General features: G+C 58.0%; 2 protein-coding genes and 1 long non-coding RNA gene across 6 annotated transcripts in view; 1 reads left to right on the top strand and 2 right to left on the bottom strand.

Annotated features, from left to right (window-relative positions):
- MPI (mannose phosphate isomerase) overlaps window positions 1-2,143 on the bottom strand; it is a 7,545-nt gene extending 5,402 nt beyond the window's left edge. Inside the window, exons 1-3 of one of the 2 annotated variants that reach the window (XM_006163043.3) lie at window positions 2,136-2,143; window positions 1,593-1,720; window positions 307-504 (exon numbers count right to left, since the gene is read on the bottom strand). In XM_006163043.3, coding sequence (XP_006163105.2) covers window positions 307-498 — 192 coding nt within the window. In that variant the 5' untranslated portion in view covers window positions 499-504; window positions 1,593-1,720; window positions 2,136-2,143. The remainder of the gene's footprint in view (window positions 1-306; window positions 505-1,592; window positions 1,721-2,135) is intronic. The other variant, XM_014581930.2, reaches the window with a different exon arrangement.
- Window positions 2,144-2,151: 8 nt separating this feature from the next.
- Window positions 2,152-5,988, bottom strand: LOC102486696 (uncharacterized). The gene is made up of 3 exons (XR_336678.3): window positions 5,851-5,988; window positions 4,370-4,508; window positions 2,152-2,460 (listed from the first exon to the last, which is right to left on the bottom strand). It is a non-coding gene; the product is annotated as an uncharacterized LOC102486696 (long non-coding RNA).
- On the top strand, window positions 5,872-24,307 carry SCAMP2 (secretory carrier membrane protein 2). Of its 3 annotated transcripts, XM_027766164.1 has the most exons (10): window positions 5,872-6,065; window positions 15,013-15,081; window positions 15,488-15,586; window positions 16,065-16,193; window positions 17,386-17,503; window positions 18,042-18,170; window positions 18,779-18,938; window positions 20,256-20,357; window positions 22,612-22,732; window positions 22,915-24,307. In XM_027766164.1, the coding sequence occupies exons 1-10, from the start codon at window positions 6,009-6,011 to the stop codon at window positions 23,047-23,049; spliced, it is 1,119 nt and encodes a 372-aa protein (XP_027621965.1). In that variant the 5' UTR covers window positions 5,872-6,008; the 3' UTR covers window positions 23,050-24,307. The 3 variants fall into 3 exon arrangements, with proteins under 3 accessions (XP_027621965.1, XP_006163092.1, XP_014437418.1); XM_006163030.3 differs by lacking the exon at window positions 16,065-16,193 and having other exon boundaries at window positions 5,874-6,065; XM_014581932.2 differs by lacking the exons at window positions 16,065-16,193; window positions 20,256-20,357 and having other exon boundaries at window positions 5,874-6,065.
- Window positions 24,308-24,369: the final 62 nt, after the last annotated feature.

The following is a 24,369-nucleotide window of genomic DNA, read 5'->3' as shown; positions in this document are numbered from 1 at the left end:
AACTCTCCCAGAAGGCCAGGTGGGAAAATGGCAGATATGAACAGATCCGGACTGGGTGAGGGGACAGCAGAAGAGGTCCCAGGGAATAAACTAAGAAGCTCCCTGCTCAGGCTAACTGCTGACCACGTGGATAGGCTGCTGCCTGTCCCCACCGCCGGGCTGTACAGAGCTAAGCTGGGAGTCACCAGATCTGGAATTAGCTTTGGGCTGGAGCCTGGTATGGGCGGGGTAAAGGCAGCAATGAAAGGGGAGCCTTGACATAAGCCCTTCTCCACCCTGACCTCTGCGCCCCATTCTGATCCACACCTTGTCTGGGTGTGCCTGGATGGACAGGGCCGTTTCAACTGAGAGCACTTTGAAGAGAAAGGGCAGCTTGCCATTAAAAGTCTCCTTGACCTTCGAGCCCAAGCAGTCCTGGTGCTCGGCAATCCACTGGCCTAGGGTCTGCGAGATGCGGTTGTCCAGGATCTTGGCATCCCCTCGGGGGTGCGTCCCCATCCACAACTGGAAAGACAGGAAACGTGGGGGAGAAGGGAAGGCCCAGCACCACTGGTCAGCCTCCCACGACCCCAGTTACGCCGTGTTCCCCACGGGGCAGCCATGTCCCAGCCCAGGCCTCCTGGGTCTTGTGCCTTCACAAACATGAGGCTTCAAAAGTCCACACAAAGTGTGCATTATGAAAAAATGTATATGCATGGGCTTCAAAAGCTTTTTGTACCAAAACGGACTTGTACTTTAATTCCACGTGCCTGTGAATTTTTTGAAATCTATTCACATAAGGACATATGGTATGACTGCAGAACACCCGGAGTCAGAAGTTCCTGCCTTTGTCCAGGCTCGGCTAACTAGCCAGCTGGGGCCTCGGGCTAGTAATGTCCCCTCTCTGGGCCAGTCTCCTGGTCTGTCAGAGGAGAGTGACACCTGCCCTGTTAAAGTCACTGAACAGCTCTGACTCACAAACAGCTCTGTGAGGGATTAACTTAAATTCACTTCTTCGCATCTCAAAACAGGAAAATGCCTTCCTATGCTTTGGCTTTTTCTCTACGGAACAGGGAGGAGAAAGGGCATTTTGGTTTGGGTTAATAAAAACGTAAAACACAGTCAAAGTAAAAAATCTAATCATCAGAGAGGGCTGAATTAAAATGACATAAGTGCTGGGATCAACAGATGGCATAATGGTTATGTCGCTGGACCCCCATGTAGTCAACCAAGATGTGACTTCTGGATGGTGGCTTAAAACTCACGTCGGACACGTGTGTGGGCACCCAAGATCCCAAGGGAATGGAGGAAAGGGGATTGTGGTATGGTCATGGGGTGGTTGGGGGTGATTTCTCACTTTGTCTCTCTGTCTCTCAGGCAAGTGCACAGTCCCTATAGCAAAAATCTCTTAAAAATAAAAAAAATATTATGCAAGTGTTGAGAGGTGCTGGGAGAAAGGACCCTGGTAACCTCAGCCCACTATGGAAAACCCCTCTCCTAGGTGCCACCCAGTCCCATCAGCCTGCAATGATCCCAAGGGCCGGGATCCTCCCTCCTGGCAACCCCGCCCTCCCGCCGACCCTTCCGACCTGTCTCAGGCACTTGGATCTCACCTCTGCATAAGGCTTGTCCTCTGAGATCTGGACCTGGGGGTCACTGCTGGCCAGCAGCCGCGCCACTTCGCTGCTGGAGCCCTTCTTTCCCCAGGCATACTGCTGCACCGTGCAGGACAGTGCGAACACTGCGGGCACAGAGGGCGGCTCTGACCCCGGCTCTGACCCCCTGGTGACACCAGGCACACACCGGGGTTCGGACTGGGGATGGAGGCTGTAAGGGCTTTGTGGGATGCTGGGGTGAACCTCCTCTCCTGAGACAGGCACGAGGGACCGCAGGTCGACTTGGGGCAGAGAGCCGTGTGCAGGGGACCGGAGGGAGCGGGAGGTACCCACCCCGGACAGGCGCCAGTGACCCCAGCGCTGCCGAGGAGAGCGGAGGCCCCTTCCCCGAGAGCTGCAGTAGCAGTGAGCCCTCCTGCCCGGCGCCAGCCCATCTTTCCGCGGAGCCCCGGGGGTGGCTCGGCCTGGCAGACCACGCCAGCGTGGGTCCCCAAGGTGCGACCCACCACCACCCTCGCCGAAGCGGGACCGACAGCTCACCTCGCTGAACCGGCTCGGGACGAGGCTCCTGGCGCGCGTGTCCGTCCCGACAGTACCCGCGGCCTCCTCTGCGCCCAGAGCTTCCTGGGAAATGTAGTTCCGTGGGCGCCCGCGCCGTCCCGAGGGCCGGGGCCGCCCTGTGCATCCCCCCCTCCAGGCCAGAGGCTTCCTTCCGGTCGCGTGTCGGCGCGTCCACTCCTTCACCAGGGACGTTCTGCTGACCTGCCGAGTGCGGGGACCGTCCTGAGGGCTACATCCACCCCGCCCCGTTAGAGCTCGCGTTCTGGCCGGGGAGGACAAGTTCCAAGAGAGCTTCAGACAGCTCCTGGCAAGTGAGAAGTATGAAAAACCGCATGGCTTTTTGCACAGCAGTAACAAATTCCGTTACACACTTTTTTTTTTTTAAACGTGAGGGGGTACGTGCAAGGGAGCAAGAAGCGCACTTGCACCGCCTCCCTCCCCCCAGCAAGGCTAGTCAGGCAGTAATCCTGACACGCTTGTTGGAAGGTCCCATGGGGGATGTGGGACACTGCGGACCCATCCCTGTGCTGTTCCCAAATCCACACACAGGTCAGGGGAGCATCCCTAACCCAGAGCCCAGGAAGCTGGGGCTGGGCCCTGCAGTGGAGCAACCTTGCTGTATCCTGCGGAGAAAGGATCTGAGGTCCCGACCTCCTCGGCCAACAGCCTGGGAGCAGGAGTGAGCTGCAGGCCCTGGGAACACAGTGGTTACAGTTCCAGGGACCCTGGAGTGAGGGGTTACAGTCTTGACACTGCCTCCCCCCAACACACATCTGAGTCTCACAGCCTCTCCCCACATGCCCAAGGGAAACGGGGTGCTGTTTTCTCTGTGACGCTGTGGTCATCAACATCCCCTGGGAACCCCTGGCTCAGATCAATCGCTGCATTTCCAAGGAAGTTTGACCATATGCTACGAAATAATAAAGTGAAAAGTACAAGAATCATGCATGCAGTGAGGCCCTCTCCCTCTCATCACCCCCACGCCCACCTCCAGCCCTAAGAATGGAAGAATGAGGGCCAGCAGGTGGCATAGCAGTTAAGGTGCTGGACCCCTATACAGTCTATTGAGGTTCAAGACCTAAACCTGACAGTGTGTAAGTCATGCTGGGTGTGTGTGCATGCACAGACCCAAAATCCCAGGAGGAGAATGGAGGAGAGGGGATCATAGCATGGCCATTCTCCCCCCCCGCCCCATGTGGGGGTATTTCTTACTCTCTCTGCCTCTCCTCTTTGGCGAACACACACACTCTATGGCAAAAAACCTTTAAAAAAAAAAAAGAATGGAAGAATAAGAATGAAAGATTAGGGGCCTGCTCCATTAGCCTTGCTCTAGTGGATCCCAGAGTGACTGTAGTTCAAATCCCCTGCCCGGTCTTCCTGAAACATGCTGGACACATTCAGGAGTGCTCCAGACCCAACAGGCAAGATCCGTGAGGTTGGAGGACCAGAGGAAGGGGACACAGCATGTCCAGACCCTGCAGAAGTGCCCCTCTCTCCCCCCCTCACTGTCACATGTGCTCCATCATCCAGACCCTGCAGAAGTGCCCCTCTCTCCCCCCGTCACTGTCACATGTGCACACATGTGCTCCATCATAAGAAAGGGGCGGAAGAAAAGATGAGAATCAGCTCCGATGCAGAAGGTTCTTGGAAGACCCCTCATTACTACGACCTCAGAAAGCAGAATTAGAGTCACCCCCTTAGTAACTCTGCAGAGGGAAAGAAAAGCCCCCACCCCAACCATGACATTTGTCCTGCAAGGGAAACTAGAGTGTTTGGAGAACACTTCCGGAACATTCTACCTTCCTCCCATAGCCTAGCTCTACTTGAACGGATCACTTTCTAATATCTGGTCTGATTTGCTTTCCTCTCTTCCCTTCTAATTCTATGTCTAAAATTCAGCTTCACGTTTCTTTCTTTTTTTGGGGGGGAGAGGTTTTTGCTATAGGGTGCTTGCGCTCACCAGAAAGACAGAGAGAGACAGAAGGTGAGAAATCATCCCCTGGGAGAACGCAGCAGTCCCTTCTCCATTCTCCTCCCCGGATCTTGGGAATGCACGCACACATGCCCGGCATGAGTTCAAGCCACTGGGTCTGGGACTTGAACCATGGTCGACTATATGGGAGTCCAGCAACACAGCCATTACACTAATTGCTGGTCCTTCAGCTTCACATTTCTGCCTGTGCCTGAGGCTGTAAGCGATAATAGTAGCTAACTTTTATTCTTTGTTATGTACTACACGCTGAGTTCAGTCCCTTCCAGGAACCGTCTCGCTTTGTTGTCGTGATAGTGTGAACTACAGGAGCCAGAAGTCCAGATCCTTTGCGTGGGTTGTGCATCAGCAGATTCAACCAACTGCAATAGAAATATTCAGGAAAAAAAAAATTGTCATGTCTGTACTGACCACGTACAGATGTGTTTCCTTGTCATTACTCCCTAAGCAATGCAGTGTAACAACTGTTTACATCGCGTTTGCACTGTCTATCATGTATTGGTACTATGTTAGTGCCGGAAATAGAACAGTGAGCAAAATAGGCCCACCCCTGCCCTCGTGGAGCCTGCAGGCCAGTGGAGATAGCCATGAACAAATAAGCACTACACAAGTGTGTAATTACTACCTGGAGTGCAGAGAGGTGGGAAGAGGAGGGGTGAGAAGGCTAGATGGTTGAAAACAGAGCCTGCAGGACCATGAGGCTGAAGAATTTGAACTGTTATTAAAATGAATTGAGAGGCTTTTGTGTTTGTTAGTTTGTTTGGTAAAGCTTATTTATTTCTTACATGAATAAGAGAGAGAGAGAAAGCATCCCCATAAGGTCTTGGTGCCACAATCCACTCCCAGCCTCAGCTCCCCCAGCTAATGGGCGCCTCTGTGCCTGGTGTACTCGAGAGGGTATCTGGGTGCAAACCTGGACCCTTCTCTTGTGGGTCAGCTGCACAGAGGTTATTTGTTTTACCACTGTGCCACCATCAGGCCCCAGGAGATTTTAAACAAAGTCCCATGATAATTTTGGTCCCTTTAAACAGATTTCTGGTTACACACGAAACAATTAACAGATGTTTGGGATAAAGAGACAGTGGCTGGATTTGGAGGCAGCAGAGATGAACGAAGTCAGATATTTATAAATAAGGTGGCAGTGTGGGGAGTGGATGAGCCACCTCTTCCATACTGAGCTCTTTTGCTAAACTCTCTCATTCATTTAATAAATGCTTGATGCCCGGGTTCAAGTCCCAGCTCAAGCTGCTTAAACCTTAAACCAAGCTTAAACCTGCCTGAGCTCAGGGATCCTCATTTGGCATCAAGAGGCCAAGCAGGGTTCTGCTAGAGTGGAGGGCTGATGCATGGTCCCACCGTTTCTCTCTCTCAGTTATCCTGAAGAGAATCCCTCTGGCGGGCCCTTTACACCGGAGCCCTTGCGCCCCAGGCCCCTCCCTTCACCTGTCACCCCAGACCCCAGCCCTGGGACCCGGACGGACTTCCCAAACGTGCCCTCCAGGGAAGTGAAGGGGTTAAGTCTGCTGTCCCACTTCTGCGAGTGTGCTTAAGAAACGCCCAGTTGGAAAGAAGCAGATGGGAAGGGCCCCGCCCACCTCGTCCCTATGCGCCGCCTAGGCCACCGCGGCGGGGCGGAGGGAAGCCGCGGAGGGAAGCAGAACTCCAGCTCGCAGACCTCGAGCAGGGCAGGAGGGCGGGACGCACCTCTGTGACGCCAGTGACACGCCCGTCTGGGAGGGCACTGCGCCTGCGCTAGAACGGCTGCCTCGCTCCCGGAAGTGGCGGGTCCGCAGAGTGTCGCTGGTCTGGGTAGCCGGAGGCAAGAGCGCTCACGGAGCTCCGTCGCCGGTCTCCCGACCGCCATGTCGGCCTTCGACACGAACCCCTTCGCGGACCCAGTGGATGTTAACCCCTTCCAGGTAGAGCCCCCAAATCAGATCTCTCTAAGGACACGGGCCGCCGCCCGGGCCTCTTTCGCCGGAGCCGGGAGACGTGGCACTGGAGGGACGCGTCTTCTGCCCAATGGGAGAGCAGGCCTGGAGGGCTGGCCTATCGTAGCGTCGGGGAGGCGGGACTAGTAGCAGGTGGAACAGCGGAGGGGCGGGGCACGGTAGCTCGGGAAGGGGTGGGGTCTTCTGCACCCGGGGGCGTAGCCCCTCTGACTGGGGACTGTGTGGGTAGGGGGACTGGAGCGGGCACAGCCGGACCCTTGGGGGCAACCCCTAACATCAGAGAGGGAAGTAGCATGTGGCTATCACATTCCTGCAGTCTTGGGAGGACACCTGCCTTGAGTCACCTTAGAAGGGGTGACGGCGACATAATGAGGTGGAAATCTCTGGTGGGGTGGAGAGAGATAGAAAAGCCAAGACACCCTCACCCGCCAGACTAGTGTGTAAAGTATAGGAGAGACCCTGAGACTTGTCAGGAAAGGAAGGCTGGGAGAGGGTGGGAAGATAGTCCAAGCCGAGAGTGGCCTTGATGAGGATTCTACACCTTGGCTTGGTAATGAGTCTGGCCAGATGGGGGAGCCCAGGTAGGGCTGGGAGAGAGGTAAGGGGCCTGGAAAGGGTGGGAAGGTCCTGTGTGTGGTGGTGGAACGGTTGAGATGCACTGACCTTTTGAACAAACAGTCCAGGAAGAAACAGTCTCCCTAGTGAGCCCAAAGCAGTGTGCCCTTGAGCTGGGAGCACAGGGTTGTCCTCTCTGTGCTGAGGGGCTGACGTCCTGTGGCTCCCGAGCTCCTGCCCCTCTTGCTCCTGTCCGCTCAGAACCAGTTCTGGAGAAGCCAATGCTGACTGGTGACTTGGCAGCCGTGTTCTGCTGTGTCAGGAGCAGCAGCATGAACTCACCCTGCTTTGGGCATGGGCTGCGACGGTTTCCTGCAGGTGTCCGGGTCCTTGGAGGGGCCCTTCCTGCTACTCACAGCATGCATTTCCCGCCTCGCATCTAGCAAGCCTCAGCTCAAAGGCAGAGGAGACTTGAACTAAATATTTATAGGCTGTCAGGAGAGCGAAAATGAGATGTTCCTTTCTTGGTCGCAAGGTGACTTCGCCAGCGGGAGCCCTTGAGGCAAGTTCTGGTAGCGCGTTCCTTGTGACATCAGAGTCAGGCTATTCCTCTGGTAGCCTAATGCTTTTTGACAGAGCCTCTGCAGTGACCTAGTCTCTTACGTAAGGAACTCCATCTCCAATAACTGAGGAAAGAGAGAACATTTTTATTTTTTCGCTGCCAGCGTCTTCTGGTAACTGTTTAGCTCTAATTACAAGACCGTTGTATAACACTGGGGTTAGGGTTTTAGTAAAGCTCTGGTAGTTTTCGGTGTGCCATGAGTTGCCTTTTTTTCCCCCCTGTCAGAATCAGAAATGGTCAGGGGCCGTCAGCTGTCCCAGGATACAGGGAGTTGTTCCCCCAGGCTAGCCTGGAGCAAGATCGTTCTCCTCGATTTATCAGTACCCCCTTGAACATCTTAAACCACATCTGAGGCTCCAGAAATGATTGTGCAAATAAGTAACTTCTGCATTCAGACAAGACAGGCGGACCTCAGGCAGTCGCAGGATGTGGGGACAGGAAGCAGCTGTGGGCCTGCGGGCCAGCCACATCTGCAGGGAGTCCGGTGTAGGAAGCAGTGAGCGGCTGCTCCGAACCCAGGCTGGCTTCTCCTCTTGGCACAAAGTCATGGGGGAAGAGGCCACTTTGGTGTGATACCCACGCTCCTTCCCCTGCTCAGAGCTGCCCTGCCTGTCCTTAAAATGGTAGAGGCTACTTCCTGCTCGCCAGGGCTGGAAGACTGGGAAGCCATGGCCCTCGGGTGCTAGGGTGTGGGCTGGCTTCATTTGCTCAGGGTGTTGGCACAGAACTCGGGAGAGAGCAGGTGGAGTGGCCGGAGACTCGGGAACCCTCCTGCTCACCAGCCTCCGCGGAAGTCGCTCTCCCTGCCACCCCGTGTAATGGTGCACTGCAAAAACATGCTTGGTTTTCAGCTCATGGCTGACTCTTGGAGCTGGGAACATTCGCCGGGATCTATTCTTTTAGATTTTATTTATTTCTTGAAAGACAGAGGTGGGCATTCTTGCTATGACCCTCCCCCAGCCTTTCCAGCTAGCCAAGATGACAGGCATGGGTACAGGCTGACCCAGAACCAAACCCCCATGTGGCCTCAGCATTGCAGAGCTGCTGGGCCGTCTCAGAAATCTAGTCTCACCCATTAAGAGATGAGGAAACCAAGACCCCAGTGAGAATGGGACGTGCTGGAGTCACCACGGTGAGCAGCAGGGCTGGCAGACCTGGGTCTCTCCCGGGACAGTGCTGTTTTAAAGGTTTTGGAAGCTGAGACATTGGTGCTGAACTGGCCTGGGGTTCTTACGGATGGTTAGGAAAGAGCAGAATGCCAGCAGTGTTGCCACCGTTCTTGAAATGAGAGCACTGGTCATGATGAAGTAACACATTAGGATTAGCTGAACTTGGGGCCGGCAGGCGGTGCGGCAGTTAAGGCGGCTGGACTCCCATGTGTCTGGCCATGGTGCGAGTCCTGGACCTGGCAGCTTGCCTTCTTATTTTCTCTCTCTAGTCAACTTTAAAAAATAAAATAAAATAATGGCAATTAATGCAATTAAATAAAAAGTATTAACTGAACTGTTTTCTCTCCCAGGGTGATGGGATAGAATAATACAGATTTTTTGGGGAGGGAGAGGTTTTTTGCTAAAGGGCACATGTGCTCACCAGAAAGAGAGAGACAGACAGAGGGACAGAAAGCGAGAAATCATAGGTGGGATGGACATGCCGCAGTCCCTTCTCCTCCATTCTCCTCTGGGGATCTTGGGCACGCACGCACACACGCCTGGCTCTAGTCTCACCCATTAAGAGATGAGGAAACCAAGACCCCAGTGAGAATGGGACGTGCTGGAGTCACCACGGTGAGCAGCAGGGCTGGCAGACCTGGGTCTCTCCCGGGACAGTGCTGTTTTAAAGGTTTTGGAAGCTGAGACATTGGTGCTGAACTGGCCTGGGGTTCTTGCGGATGGTTAGGAAAGAGCAGAATGCCAGCAGTGTTGCCACCGTTCTTGAAATGAGAGCACTGGTCATGATGAAGTAACACATTAGGATTAGCTGAACTTGGGGCCGGCAGGCGGTGCGGCAGTTAAGGCGGCTGGACTCCCATGTGTCTGGCCATGGTGCGAGTCCTGGACCTGGCAGCTTGCCTTCTTATTTTCTCTCTCTAGTCAACTTTAAAAAATAAAATAAAATAATGGCAATTAATGCAATTAAATAAAAAGTATTAACTGAACTGTTTTCTCTCCCAGGGTGATGGGATAGAATAATACAGATTTTTTGGGGAGGGAGAGGTTTTTTGCTAAAGGGCACATGTGCTCACCAGAAAGAGAGAGACAGACAGAGGGACAGAAAGCGAGAAATCATAGGTGGGATGGACATGCCGCAGTCCCTTCTCCTCCATTCTCCTCTGGGGATCTTGGGCACGCACGCACACACGCCTGGCATGAGTTTTAAGCCATTGGGTCTGGGACTCAGACTGTGGTCAGCTGCATGGGAGTCCAGGGGCGTAACCACTATACCCTCTGATGGTCCCCCATGGTGCTTTTAAGGGGAGTACTTCAAAGCAGCTTGTGGCCTGAGTAACCCCAGACCTGAAAAGCTCAGGGCCCTGTGCTCAGATAGGGATGGGGATTGCTGCCTGCTCCATTTCTCTGAGATTGCCAATGTTTCTTAGTTTGTTCAAGGCTCTAAGAAATCCTGCAATGAAGATGCTTGCTCAGCCTTCTCTGACCCGGCGTTTTTCTAAGTCGTTCAACCGTCCGTCCCTTTGTCCCTTCGGCACACTCCTGAGCTGTCCCATGACACTGCCAGAGTGCCTTCCTTACCAAGTTCCCTATCAAGCCCCTAGCCCCACCTCCACCATGCCCTCCCTCACGCGAGCTGTGGTTGGGGTTATTAGACTTTCTGCAGAGTAAAGGCTGTGACTGGGAAGTCAAGTCACGAGCGAGTGGCAGAGGTTTACCAGCCCCTCGGAGGGGGCAGGAAACTGCAAACCAAGAGTGCCTGGTGTCATGACTTCCAGGCGCACCCTAGTCCCTGGGTTAATTACGGCACGGTGCTCTGTACTCTGGGTATTTGGGTCCCTGCTTTATACTGATTGCAGTATTAAGACAAAAAATTTCCGTTTCTGTCTTAATCGGTACGGAAGAGGTGGAGTGCTCAAGAGAGCCACTGTCCTGCCCGCTTTGTTTGCCTGCAGCCCGCTGAGACTCAGACCACCCAGGCAAATGCCAGGGCTGCTCTCCCGCTCAGCACTTCTGCCAGACTGTCCTGGGCAGGCAGCGCTGCCCTCGAGGCGGGGGAGCGCAGGAGGGGTGCTGCCGAACAGAGGGCGCTTTCAGCGCCCCGGAGCTGCCAAGTCCCCAGTATCACTTTCACACGTTGCCTCCTAGCAGTTCAAAGATAGTCAGTGCCCAGGCTGCTTCCCAACGATTTGAAATATGTCTCTCCTGTGGGAGGAGACAGAGGTGGGAGAAACGTGATTCGGGTGTGAACTAAGTTGCACGAAGCTCCCTGCACGGACTGGGAGGGCTTAGAGCTTCTCCCCCAGGGAGGGTCTGCCACACGGTGCCACCCTCAGGCCTGCCAGCAGACCTGGAGAACTTTGCGTGGAGCAGAAGTAAGAGTTCAGGACATTTGAAAATGGCAGGGTTCTTACAGATTAACTGACTCCAGACGCCTGCCCCAGCGGGGCTACTCCCGCCTGGTGGTGGACACCTGGAGCCAGGCTGGGTGTTGGAGAGACCTTGGCGGGACCCAGGTGAACTTTGACCCCACGCTTCCTGAAGGATTCTTTGGGGGCAGTTGGTGCAGGATGGTCTTGTGTTCCACAATGGTGATGTTTAACCAGGACATGCAAGGAGCCCTGGCTACTCCTTCAGAAAAGAGTGCTGGGGGGGACCAGCAGGTGCCGTAATGGCTATGTCGCTGGACTCTCATGTAGTCGACCACGGTTCCAGTCCTGGACCCGGTGGCTTAAACTCACACTGGGCGCGTGTGCGTGCACGCCCAAGATCCAAGAGAGAAAAGAGTGCTGGGCACGTGCCAGGTGTGACCTTCCAGCAGGTGCCCCTCTGCGATGCCCACGCAGTGCACACCACCCAGGCCCTCTACTCCACAGGCCTGAGCAGGAGTCTGCAGTCCGTGGCACCGAGCGCCCGCCTGGCAGGAGAGCGGAGTGCTCACAGATGAGGACAGTACACCGTGGGCAGCAGACAGCAGTCCCCTAAGGAACTGGTGGACCTCAGGGGGTGGGCAGCAGAGCCCTGTGGCAGAGAGGGCTTGGACTGAGGGCGGGAAGCCCGGCTGGTGGGAAGACGGTATGTCAGAGGACGGAGCCACGAGGACAGAAAGTCTCCTGCCTCTCTCCCCTGCTCTTCCATGTTCTGCTGTCACCCCTGCAGTCTGGCACCTCCGCACTCTTAGACCCTGCGGCCTCCTCTGGAGCCCTGAGCCAGGGACACATCTGCTGCCCTGACCACGCCGGTTTGGCCAGTCTGTTGGGACTGTCTCCATCCCCGGCCCCTCAGCCCACCTTCACTCTCCCTTCCATGCATTTAGGAGTGCTCGCAGTGCAGTCCCCGGCCCAGTCCTCCCTTCTGGGGCTGCAGGGCAGCACCCACACGGCAGCACGGCATCCTGGATGTAGCCCGCCGGTCCTCACCCTCACCTGAGCTTCAAACTAGTTTCCATCCTTTCCAGCCGAGAGCTATTCCGCACTCCACGGGCTCTCGCTGTCTTCTCAGCTCTCTCCTACCCCTGCCCCCACCCTCGAAAAACCTGTTCCTCCTGTCCTGTGACAACTTAACTTGGTTAATGGTGACAAACCAGGCTAGCAATCCCCCCAGCCCCTTCCCTTCCCCACCGCCCCAGAGCTGCTGAGCCTGTGGCCCCCTTCTCCACGCCAGCCGCCTTCCCTCGGTTCAGTCCTCACTGTCACCCACGTCAGCTCTGTGCCCAAACTTGTGCCCACTGCCTGCCTTCCCTGGGCACTGCAGACTCCTCACTGCCACCGATCGGATCGGATGGATCCGGCACTACTGCAGCTCTCAGCCAGGAGGGCCTAGTCCCCTCCGGTGTGCCCCAGCCTGCCACCCCCGGGATGCCACTCCAGGAAGCTTGCCCAAGCTTGCCCTCTGCTCTGTGGTACACGGCCTCACCTCCGAGGCAGACGGGACCTCACAGACTTTCCAACACACGGCCACTGCCCTCGGGGAGAGCAGCCGGGTTGTCTCGTCCGTGAGGTTTTACGTAGTGCATGTTTGCAGCCGGAAATGAACCTCCCCGGGAGCTCGGGTGGAGTGCAGGGTGGGGAAGCCGGGACGTGCGAGACGCCTGGGAAGGAGTCCCAAACCTGTGAACAGTGTTTCTTACGGCTCTGCCCGTGAGTCCGCCTCCATCTGCCGCTTTCCTCGTGTCACACCCCAGCCACAGAGACCACACCCACCCTGGGCAGGGGAGCCTCCCTCTGGGACCCCACCTTTCTCAGAGCCCTGCGAGGTGTCTGCTGCGGCCCCTCCTCCCATCTCTTCACACCCCGCAGCCATCCCTGCACACGGGTGTGTCACTTACCTCTGCCACTGGGTGACGACTCCAGAAGGGCAAGAGCTGTCCCGTCCACCGTGGTGTGTGTGTTCCTCACCCTGTCGCTGGTCGCCGAGCGGGAGGAGCTGAGCTCAGCGCTGCGTTGCTCATAAACGTGGTCAAGGCAGTCGCGGGCCGCGGGGCATTCCGGGCTGGTCGTCACTTCTCCTTGCAGGTGAAACTCGGCCCTCACCACAGTGAGGAAGAGGAGGAAAGTGAGAAAGCATCCCCGTGGGACATGGTCGTGCCTGTCCCTTCTCCATTTCTCCTTCCTCTGGGGATTTGGGGCACACACACACGCCCACCGTGTCTGTCAAGCCTCCAAGTCTGGGACTCAGACCGCACAGTTAGCCATGTGGGGTCTGTCGGCCTGAACCACCACCCGCTGGTCCCTCACCATTCTTTTAAGTGACTACTCGACCACATATGGGCCAGCGCATGCTCAGTGAGCGGGGAAGGAGCCCGACGCACTGACTTCCTGTTTGTGACAGCAGTGAAGGCCAATGGTCCCCGTCCTGGCCAGTCAGCATGGCCCAGGTCAGCAGTCAGCCTGGCTCACTCGCTCCGGCCACAGGGGAGCAGATATGAGCCCCACATCTCCTTGCAGAAAGCCAGCTCATTCAGAGAAAACCACTAGTCTCCCGAGCGTGAAATAGCTCGGGGCCAGCCTCTTCAACCTCAGGTGGCCTCCTGGGTCTCACCGTGTCACCTTGTCCAAGTCACAGGAGCCACCAGAGCCGTGGTGTCCTGCAGGGGACATCACCACAGTCCCTGTTGCAGAGCAGGCTGGAGCGGGCCGGGACTGCAGGGATGAGGCCTGCAGTTGGGGCTGTGTGTTCTCTCTGTGCTGGCCCCTGGGACCGTCAGAGTCTCGCCGTCGAGGAGCTGAGTGCATCCGGGCTGGTCCCCGGCTTTCTAGGTGTTCGGAGTAGGGAGAGCAAGCGCCACTTTGAGTCCTGGACCCGGTTGCTTCCCCGGCGACTGTCAGTGTCTGCATCTGTGTGTTGGGGGGAACCTGAGCATCAGGTTCACTGGGGCTGCGAGGCTTCCAGGGGGCGTGCTGGTGGAGGTGAGGGTCCTGAGCATCAGGTTCACTGGGGCTGCGAGGCCTCCTGGGGGCCTAAGGATGGGAGCCTCTGGCAGAGCAGTGAGGGCCAGGGCCAGGTGCAGAGCCTGGGGCCGCCCCTCCTGCAGTGCCCTGCGGCACCTAGTACAGGGAAGGGGGCGGGGTGCGGACAGACCGCCCAGGGCCTGTAAGAGCAGCTCCAATGAAAAGGCGACAGGAGCCCTGTGTAGAGATCAGACAGAAAGGGAGGGCTGAAAAGTGGATTCTGAGGACATTTTTGCATTTTTTTTGAAAAGACTCCAAGGGAAAAACACCAAAGACCAAAAACATTTTCTTGCATTTTCATCTGGGCCTCTCCTCTCTCCTAGCAAGCGTGGCTGATTTAATGAAATTAGCATTGGCAGCTGAAAGCGTGCTTTTGTTCCAGAACCTCACACTGGCCTTTAAAAAATAAGAGGAATAAATGCTTTCTGTGGGGCAGTTTAAAGCCAGGACACAAAGGCTGGGCGAGACCAGACGAGTCAGCCCAGGCCCAGCGCCTCCTTCACCTCCCACGACCACCACCTGAAACACCGGCAGCCACTCCCTGTGGGGAAATGTGGGGTGGCCGGGGACCTGGCCTCGGTGTGGACAGCTTGCCTGGGGTCTCCTCTGGGATGGCATCTGAACCTCCTCCAGAGAGAGAGAGGGGACGGCAGGCCTGGTGAACAGCCCCGGGAGGAGGCGGTGGCCGAGTGTAGAGAGCCGGGCTGGACCCCAGGCCCCTCCCACTGCCCTAGAGCCCCGTGGAGGTGAGCTGAGCCTGACATGCAGGGGTGGCTTGGTGTTTCACCCAGTGATGGGCCGGGACCTGGGGCCTGGTCGGCCGAAGCCGTAGACAGTGGGGAGCAGAGCTGCGACTGAGCGTGGCACAGCGGGGTCAGGTCTGCCCCTGCTTGCCCCTCGCGAGGGTGACCATAGCCCTTTGGACCGTCTCCTTTTGTTGCGTGTGCGCATGTGTACACGTACACCTGTCTGTCATCCTGCGTCGTGTCCAGAAACCTTCAGGAGAGGCTCCTCAGGGCACTGCGGGGTACGCGGCAACCTCGCTGCAGCCAGTCACTGGCCCCTGGCCCCTGGCCCCAGGCTCCTGCCTGCCCCGTGTCTAACATCTCTCTCTCACCCAGGATCCCTCCGTGACCCAGCTGACTAACGCCCCGCAGGGTGGCCTGGCTGAATTCAACCCCTTCTCCGAGGTTGGTGAGCGTGCACTCTGGGTCCTCTGGGGTGTGCTGGGGTCTCTGGGGCAGAGGGCCTTGCAAACACCGAAGCAGCTCTGAGAAGCTGCCGTCCTCAGAGGAACAGTCCTACAGTAAACCAGGGTGGGGTAAGGTGGGGCAGTCACCAAAGGCCTCTGCGAGTCTCCTCTGGGGACCCACCATCTGGGCCCCTCCCTCAAGGACAAGGAGATGCTGGAGAGCTCGGGGTCCTTTGAGGCCGGGGCTAGGGGCCTTTGCTGTGACCTGAGGCTCGGTGGCCAAGAAGCTGCAGAGAAAGCTCCCGGCAGCCCAGAGGAGTGGCCCTCCAGGCAGAGCACACCCCCACCCTGCAGGGTGCCCCTGGCAGAGCCCACACACGCCCCTCCCGTGCTCTGTCCCACAGACAAATGCAGCCACAACCGTGCCTGTCGCCCAACCCCCTGGGCCCTCGCAGCCGGCAGTCCTGCAGCCCTCGGTGGAACCAGCCCAGCCAACCCCCCAGGTATGGCAGCACAGAGGCCTTTGGCCTCTCCTCTCCAGCGGGGACTGCCCAGACCAGGAGCTAAGCCCCGAGGCAGGAGGAGGGGTGGGGCGGGGCAGTAACACAGGCAGAGGGCTTATTCCCTGGTGTCCTTCGAAGACCCTCTTGCTTATTTCTTTGGAGCTGGTCACTTGCAAGTGGAGGGACCGCTCTGCCAACCAGCAGCCTCACCCAGTCCCCACTCACCAGGCGGGGCCTCGGCGTGCAGGGAGACCATTGTCCTCATGTGCCATGCGGGTCCTCCTGGCCTTTGGCTCGTGCCCTCTTCCTTGAGGCCCAGGATGTCTTTTCTTGCCTCGTTTACTCCTGCTCTCCTTGCTGTTTCCCCGTGCCCCTCTTCCTGCTTTGAGCCCGGCAGCGCACTCTGTGGCTCACTGCTCTGCACCCCCACGCCCCTCGGCACCCGCGGGCGGGACCCACATGGCGTCGTGTGTTGCAGCTCCTGCTTAGACAGGCCGGCAAGTTCCTGCCTAGCCGATTCCTGGCAGTGAGCACGCTCTCAGAGAGGCAGATGCTGCTAGGAGGAGATAGTGTTCTCAGAGACAGCTACATGCGAAAGCTTCCCAAGGTAGGCTGAGTGTAGATGAGCGGGGGGCCGGGTGCCTGGACCCTGCCTGTGCTGGGCCCCTGGGCCCTCACATAGCCCTCGAGCCCTGTGGAGGTGAGGTGAGCCTGACCTGCAGGGGTTGTCAGCCGAGCGGTGGGCCGCAGGGACTGGGGTCCTGTCAGCCGAGGCTGCAGACTTGGGAGCAGAGCTAAGTAAGAGTGCTCCATGAGCTGCACAGCGGAGTCAGGTCTGCTCCTGCTTCTGCCCCCGATGTCTGGAATCGCCTCTCAAAGGCCACCGCAGCTCTTTGGGCATCTCTCTTTGGAGGCGTGCCTGTGCACACATGCATACATGCCTCAGTCATCCTGCAGAATGACCGTTTGGTATCGGCTTCCTAAAAAGGACCATGGTCTCGTTCTTTAGGAGGAATCTGGCCCAGCACAGCTGCAGCCACAGGGGCAGGTCCCGGGCTGGAACTCGGGGTGCCAGCTTGTACCCAACCACACCCCAGTCCCTGACTGCATCGCTTAGGCCCTGCTGTGCCTGCAGGGGAGATAAACGCTGAGTCTCGACACATGGAAGCCAGGCAGAGGCTAGCCACGGCTGAAGGACCCTCAGGTTTAGCCCGCCGAGTTCAGGGGCTCCGCCCAGTTCCAGTGGACCTCGAGAGGGTGCTTCTAGGGGTAGAGCGTGGGTGGGTGATGTTCAAATGCAGATCCCAAGGTACAGGTCACACAGGCCGCACTGCAGGGTCCCCTGCACACTGACTACCAGCAGGTTTGCACTGTTGCTCTCACACACACAGCGTCCAGGATCTCAGATGAGGCTTAGGTCTCTGCTTTCTGGCTAGAGGTTAGTCCCTTGTGAGGTCTCCGCTTCGCTATCACCCGAAAGGTAACTGTAACCGAACTGTGCCTGGGTTCCAGAGAGGAGGGGAAGCCACTGGGGTCTCCTACCTCAGGCTGTGGGCGAAGGGGAGAGGAGGGCCTTGGTAATGGCCACAGGGCCAGAGGTGGTGCCAGGCAGTGGATAGGCCGTCGTGGCCTCTCTCTTGTGGTCTCTGGTGCCCAGCACTGTGGGGCTGCAACTGCTTCTGGGACCCTCTGCTGGCTCTCCTGCCTGCAAGGCCCCTCAGACTGCCTGCCCAGGCTGACACTGTCCCTCTGTCTCTTGTGTCCGGCCACCCCTGCCCCACCTGCCCTGCTCCCTCCAGGCTGTGGCATCTGCAGCCCAAGCAGGCCTGCTCCGGCAGCAGGAAGAGCTGGACCGGAAGGCCGCCGAGCTGGACCGCAAGGAGCGGGAGCTGCAGAACACCATGGCCAGCCTGCACGGTAAGAGGCTGCCTGGGGTCTCCCTGGCACAGGACGGTGTCCTGAGCCCTGCCCAGAGGGCCCTCCCCATGCACCCTGGCTGGTCCTCCAGATGCCACCACTGAACGTGGAGCACTCTTACTCAGCTCAGAAGGCGGCTCCTCCTGGGGAGAGCGGTGAGGCGGAGTCAGGCACCCTGCAGTGGAGTCCCAGTGGGTGTGGATTGTCTCTGCACTCCTTCCCAGCCCTAAAATGCTCTGGTTCTCTGACAGCATCGGGTTGATGGTCCCATGGCCCCTTGCCCTTGCTGTGTCCCTGGTCGTTGTGCGTGTGGGCTGACTGTTGATACAAATGACTGCCCAGGCTGCTTGGCTCTGATAACCAGCACTCCGGGGGCCTTCTCCTGGGAGTGTGTATGTGGGTGTCCTAGGTCCCATTACCTCCCTGCCCCACACTGTGCTCCTTGAAGACTCCAAGCCCTGCTTGTCGGGGCCCCTCAGGAAGCCACGGGTTGGCCATGAACTGGGCTGAGACTGGGCCCTCGCCTCTTCCCACACAGTGAGAGAGAACAACTGGCCGCCGCTGCCCTCATGGTGCCCCATCAGGCCCTGCTTCTACCAGGACTTCTCCACGGAGATCCCTGCCGACTACCAGCGGATATGCAAGATGCTCTACTACCTCTGGATGTGTGAGTGCGCTGCCCACCGAGCTCGAGGGTGATGGGTGTGGCTGGGAGCCTGCCCTGGCGTGGCTGCTCCTCACGGGGCACAGACTTTCTGCAGACTCCAGCCTTCCCTGTGCCTGGGCTGGCATGGCGAGGTCCCTTCTGCACTTAGACCGCTCTGTCTGGGGACCTCGGATACAGAGGTAGTTCAGACCACAGAGCAGGTAGGGTGGGGCTGGCCAGAGACTCACAAGTCCCCGTGGAGCTCATTGCACTGCCAGGCCCTCCGCAGGTAAAAGCCGCCCTTTCCTGCAGGCCATCAGGGGCCAGGGAAAAGAGATGCCGAGATAGACCGTGTTCCCCAGGGATCAGCCCCGAGCTGCACCCCACCACACCCACCTCCTAAACACTTGGGGCCCCATCACCCCTCCAGTATTTAGCTTGGTCCCTGTTTTGAGGGCTCAGAAAACCGGGATTTGAGAGGACACGTGAGCAGGTCCCTGCCTGGCACGGGTGTCTCCGGTGCCTACACTGCTCTCACAGCGGGGACCTGCCTCCTCTCCTCCTCTCCTGGGCAGGGCTCGGGTGGGGCCCCCAGCCTCCTTGCAGCCCTCTCTGCTCTGTCCTCCCAGTGCACTCAGTGACCCTGTTCCTGAACCTGCTGGCCTGCCTGGCCTGGTTCACGGGGGACGGCTCCAAGGGCGTGGACTTCGGCCTCTCGATCCTGTGGTTTCTGATCTTCACCCCCTGTGCCTTCCTATGTTGGTACCGGCCCATCTACAAGGCTTTCAGGTGAGGGGGGCTGGGCAGCGGGCAGCATGTGGCCAGTGCCCAGGTGCAGTTGAGGGCTAGCTCTGGAGCACCAGCGCGGTCTTGGAGCAGAACAGAGTGATGGGGAGTGCAGTTCTCCATCCCCACCCACAGCCAGGGCAGACAGCGACCAGGAGCCGTGCTGTGCTGTGGTCGTGCCCACGTCGGGGCTGGGCCCTGTTCTTGGCCTTAGACCCTGCCCACCACCACACTGCTCCCGGCCTGACTGAGACAGTGATATTCCATCCCTGGGCCGAGGGGGCCCTCTTTAGGGAACTGCCCTCTGACCGGAGGCTGCTGCCCTCGTAGCTTCAGACAGGCGCTCTCAATGGCCTCTCTGCTGACTCCTGCTCCCACACACGCGAGCAACGTGAGCACAGTGCCTGGGCCAGTACCATGTGCGCGGGCATTCATGGTGACCGCACGGCCCTGGGGGCTGACTCGTACCTCAAGGGGATGCTTTTCTATTTTTAATGCTACCGGGCATGTGTGCTCATCAGAGAGAGAGGAAAAGCGAGAAGTTCCCCTGGGGGGATGGCCACACCACAGTCCCTTCTCTAATTCTCTCAAGATTTTGGACATGTACGGACCCACTGCTAGCATGCTTTGTTTTTTTCCCCAAAAAACCACAGGGTCCAAGGCTCGAACCACACAGTCGGCCATGTGGGATCCAGTGCCTTAACCAGCTGTCACACACAGCACACCACCTGCTGGCCGCTCAGGTGCACACTTTTAGGGCTGGAAACCCAGCAGGCCCAAGGAACCCCCACACGTCTAAGGCAGGGCCTGCGCCTCCCTGCATTCCACCCTCTAGTGCTCAAGCCCGGAGGCATTTTATCAGGTGTTCCCTCCTCCCCACACACCTTTCACCAGGCTTCTGGTTTCAGTCTTAGAGATTCGTGCCTTTCTTTTGCTGTTATATTGGGTCATCAGAAAACTCATGACATATTTTTCTATGTCTTTATGCAAAAATACATCACGACTTTTCCAACAGCCCAATAATATGCAAATAAATATGGCAGGAGAACGAGAGGTAGGCTCTTTGTTGTCCTTGTGGGAGCAGCTTTACCTGCTCCTGAGGAAGGTGTGAGCGTAACCCCTTACCTGGGAATGCAGAGAAAAGCAGGGCCTTCTTGCTTACGGGGCAGATGCCAGGTGGGCAGGTCCTTGTGGACAGCGGCTGGTCCCCCGGAGCTCCGCCTCGGGCCCTCCTGCCTCTTGGTGGGATGTGAGCCCAGCGAGGAATGTGGAGGACTGTGGCCCTAGGCGCCCTCCTGACTGCCTGCCCTCTCTCCACAGGTCCGACAACTCCTTCAGCTTCTTCGTGTTCTTCTTTGTATTTTTTTGTCAAATAGGGATCTACATCATTCAGCTGGTTGGCATCCCTGGCCTGGGGGATAGGTGAGACCTGGGGTGTCACGGGGGTGAGGCCTTGGATGTGGGGCTCAGCTCTTGCCCTGTCTTCTAGAGAGCCCCACAGACGACTACTGCTACCCCAGCGGGGAGGGGTGGCCCGGCCGCTGGGATCTGCCATGGCCCCACGTAACCACGCCCTGTCTTTCCTGGGTCCCCTTTCCTCAAGTGTCAGGGCTAAACATGGCCGGCGTCTTCAAGCCCCCAGGGCTGTGCCCTGGCCTGGATTGCAGGCTCTGCCTTTTTTCCGGGCACACCCTCCAGGGCTGATGGGCACCTGGCCTGTGCAGACCCTGAGCTGCACGTATTTCCAGCAGCCTCAAAACGTCAAGAGATAGGCCCTATCCTCCTCCGGACAGGCTGCTGCCTGCGCCCTCTCTCGAGCTTGTGGCTGGCCGGACTGTCCTGGGCACCTGAGTCCTCGGCTCAGCCGGTCACAAGAAGAGAAGCTGTTTTCCCGTCTCTCCCAGTGCACAGGGAGCATTGCAGAAAGGTCAGCTGGCACTTGGCTGAGAGCCTGTGCCTGGAAGGGCGGCACTGCTCGGGTTGCCTCCCTTTGGCAGAGCTGGCAAGTCCAGAGAGGTGGGGGGAGGAGGGCCGACTCGCATCCCGAGCAAGGGCATGCGGCCCACCCACCGCCCCCTTCTCCGCCCTGCCGTTTCTGCTCTGGACACTTTTGGTCACTGACGTGGTTTCATTTCCCATTCCCCAAGTGAGAGGCTCTTAGAAAGGCGGTGGTTAGGGACCAGCAGTTGGCATAATGGTTGTGTTGCTGGACTCCCATGTAGCCGCCCGCAGTTCAAGTCCCAGATCCGGTGGCTTAAACTCACACTGGGCACGTGGGCATATGTGCCCAAGATCCTGAGAGGAGAATGGAAGAGAGGGGATTGCGGCACGGCCATTGGGGGGAGTTGCGCCCGCGCCTCCCCCCGGGGGGGGGGGTGATTTCCCGCTTTCTGTCCTTCTGGCAAGTGTACGTGCCCTATAACAAAATCCCCTCGCTCAGAAAAACGGAAGGCTGTGGTTACTAAGTGCTGCTTGCGTCCTGGGCTGGGTCCGACTTGTAGGCCAGGATGGCTCTGCAGCCTCCAGCCTCCCAGGCCTTTCTGGGACCTCCCGTCACCATTTTCTCATCCTACTTTACAACTCGCACCTGCAGGTGGTGTAACCCCCGTCGCATCCTCAGCTGTCACACACAGCATTTCCCACTTTCTCTACCACTGACGCCTCCCAAAGGGTACAGTCCCGTGGCATTTGGCACTCACAGCGCCTGCGGTCACAGCCCCGTCCAGTTCTAGGACGTCTGTATCGCCCCAGGGAGAAACTGCACCCCCATGGGGTCCCACCTCCTGCTTCCTTCCCTGAGCCCTGGCAGCCACCCATCGGACCACGCTTCTGCTCTGGGGCCTGGCCTGGCCTGGACACTCCTACCTCTGGAACCATACGGGGCGTGGCCTTGCTTCTTCCGTCGTGTTGCTAGGTTCATCCATGCAGAGCACGGCCAGCGCTCCGTCCTTTCTGGGGCGGGGTGGTGTGCCATCGTGGGGCGTACTGTGCTTTGTCCGTTGGTTGGCTGGTGGACATTTGGGTGGTTTCCACTTTTCTTTCTAAGAATTATTGTATTTAGGTGACCAGCAGTTGGCGTATATTTATTTATTTTAAATTTTTACCAGAGAGTGAGAAAGCAAGCCACCAGGTCTGGGACTTGAACCATGGTTGGCCATCTGAGAGTCCAGCACCGTTAACCACACCCCACCTGCCAGCCCGTTTCCACTTTTTTGCCGCTGGGATTAGTGCTCCTCTGCACACCGGAGTCTAAGTGTTTGACTCCATTCTCACTTCTTTTGAAATCGACCCAGGAGTACAGCGGCTGTGCTGTGTGGCCATTCTGTGTTAGATTCTGAGGAACCACTTAACTGTTCCCACCAGCGACGTGAGGGTCCATCTCCCCACGTCCTCGCCAACCCTCACAGTCCATTCTGTGCTGCTGTAACAGTGCCACGGCCTGGTCCCTTACAGGCAGGAAAGGTTGGCTCCCAGTGCTAGAGGTTGGGAAGCCCACGGTCAAAGGGCTGCATCTTCACGGAGGCCTGCTGGTTACACTCACGGTCCAAGACCTTCCGGCCCGCAGACTCGCCATGTGCAGGGAGATGCCGAGGCAGTGGTTGGGACGCCACACTTGGAGAAGTGCTCTTGGCGGGGCCCTGTGGGCTCTGTCCATGTTCCCTGCTCCCCTTTGCAGTGGTTGGATCGCAGCCCTGTCCACGCTGGAGCACGAGTCGTTGGCCGTGTCGATCATCATGATGGTGGTGGCTGGCTTCTTCACCCTGTGTGCCGCGCTCTCCCTCTTCCTCCTGAAGCGAGTGAGTGGTGGGAGCTCGCCCTGCTGCGAGTCCGAGGGCAGACCCCTGCCCCCTTCCCACAGGGTGTCTCCCCTGCAGCCAGGCTTCCTGGGTCCCCAAAGGTCGAGTGCCTTTGTGCAAGACTCTGAGTAGAGCCTGGATGGCCCAAGGACAGGCCCCTCTCACCCAGCTTCCTTTCCCAGGTGCACTCCCTATACCGCCGGACGGGGGCCAGCTTCCAGCAGGCCCAGGAGGAGTTTTCCCAGGGCATCTTCAGCAACAGGACCTTCCGCAGTGCTGCCTCGTCGGCTGCCCAAAGCGCCTTCCAGGGCAATTAGTCCTCTGACCGCCCGTGGCCCAGCCTCCCCTCTCGCCTGCCTGCCTTCTGAGCTGCACTTTCCGCGGTGCCTTATCTGGTGGCTGTGCCTGGCACAGACCTGGCGAGGGCCTTGCCATGGCTCTTCCTCCTTCCTCAGCCACCAGCTGTCCCTTCCACCAGGAGAAGGGAGGGACAGGGACTTTTTACTTAAGAGAAAAGAAAAAAAAAAAGCTGTCTTTCCCTCTCTGGTGGTGGTTTGGTAGGATTCCTTTGTCTCCCTGGAATCAGTGGGACTGAAGTGCTCTCCCCACTACCCACACACATGCACACACATGCACACCCATGCCCACGGGGTCTGGATCACTGGCCGACCTGCTAGGGCCTCCTCCAGTGTCCTGGGACCCACTCCTCCCAGCAGGCCTGGCCTGAACCTGGCTGCACACGGCCTGTGGCCACAGCACCACCCTTCCCGTCTGGTGGGGATAAGCCGCCTGCGGGCTCCACCTGGCAAGGCAGTCTGGTGGTGGACAGCTTTGTTCCCCAGGTCACTCTGGGGTGGTCTCTGGCCTGGCTGCCCCAGGCTCCTCCTGCCCCAAGCCCTCAGCAGATTTGTGGCCCTTTCAGGCTCTGCCTCGTCCCAGTGTGGGTGGGACCTCGTGCCCCCAGGGCCCTTTGCACCCTTTTCCGACCCTGAATGTGCAGTAGAGTTGGCTGACATTTGAAAGTGAGGCAGGAGAGGACACTGCCCCAGCGTGTCCCCCCAGCCTTTCTGACTGTCCTCTGGACTCGAGAGGGACAGCTGCCCTTGCCTTAGCCTCAATCTCCCCCCACGCCGCCCCTCCGCCGGCAGTATCCAGCTTGCACGACTCTGAGCGAGGCCAGGCCGTCAGTGCAGCCCTGCAGATTGCAGGTGGGACTGAGGAGCCAGACTAGTCCAGGGTTACCTCTGTGCCCTGAGTGCAGTCTAGGGCCCCTTCCACTGGCCCTGGGGATTCCCGGGGGGGTCACTGTGATGGGTACCCAGGAGTCCACCCTTAAAACCTGCAGAGTGGCTGTGGACCGCTGGAACTTCTCACCAAGCTGGCCACCCCCCTGCCTCTGGCCTGGGTGCACTCTCCGGCAGACCTGGGCTGTCAGCCCTCTGGAGCCCAGAGCCACTGAATGACAGTGACAGGGCCAGGGTTTTATAAATGCCTTTCTGGTATTTTTTCTCCATGTACAAATGTATATGTTATATCTCGATTTTTGTGCTTAAATAAAAAGACATTTTCAGACAACACTGACCCTCGTGTGGTGGACTCGGGAGGACGTGTGGTCCACTGGGAAAGGGGCAGAGGCC

The sequence above is a fragment of the Tupaia chinensis genome, unplaced genomic scaffold (genome assembly GCF_000334495.1).
Source record: "Tupaia chinensis unplaced genomic scaffold, TupChi_1.0 Scaffold141293_1, whole genome shotgun sequence".
Taxonomy (NCBI): domain Eukaryota; kingdom Metazoa; phylum Chordata; class Mammalia; order Scandentia; family Tupaiidae; genus Tupaia; species Tupaia belangeri.
Note: the sequence above shows the minus strand (reverse complement) of the source record. Positions and strands in the feature narration are given on the sequence as shown.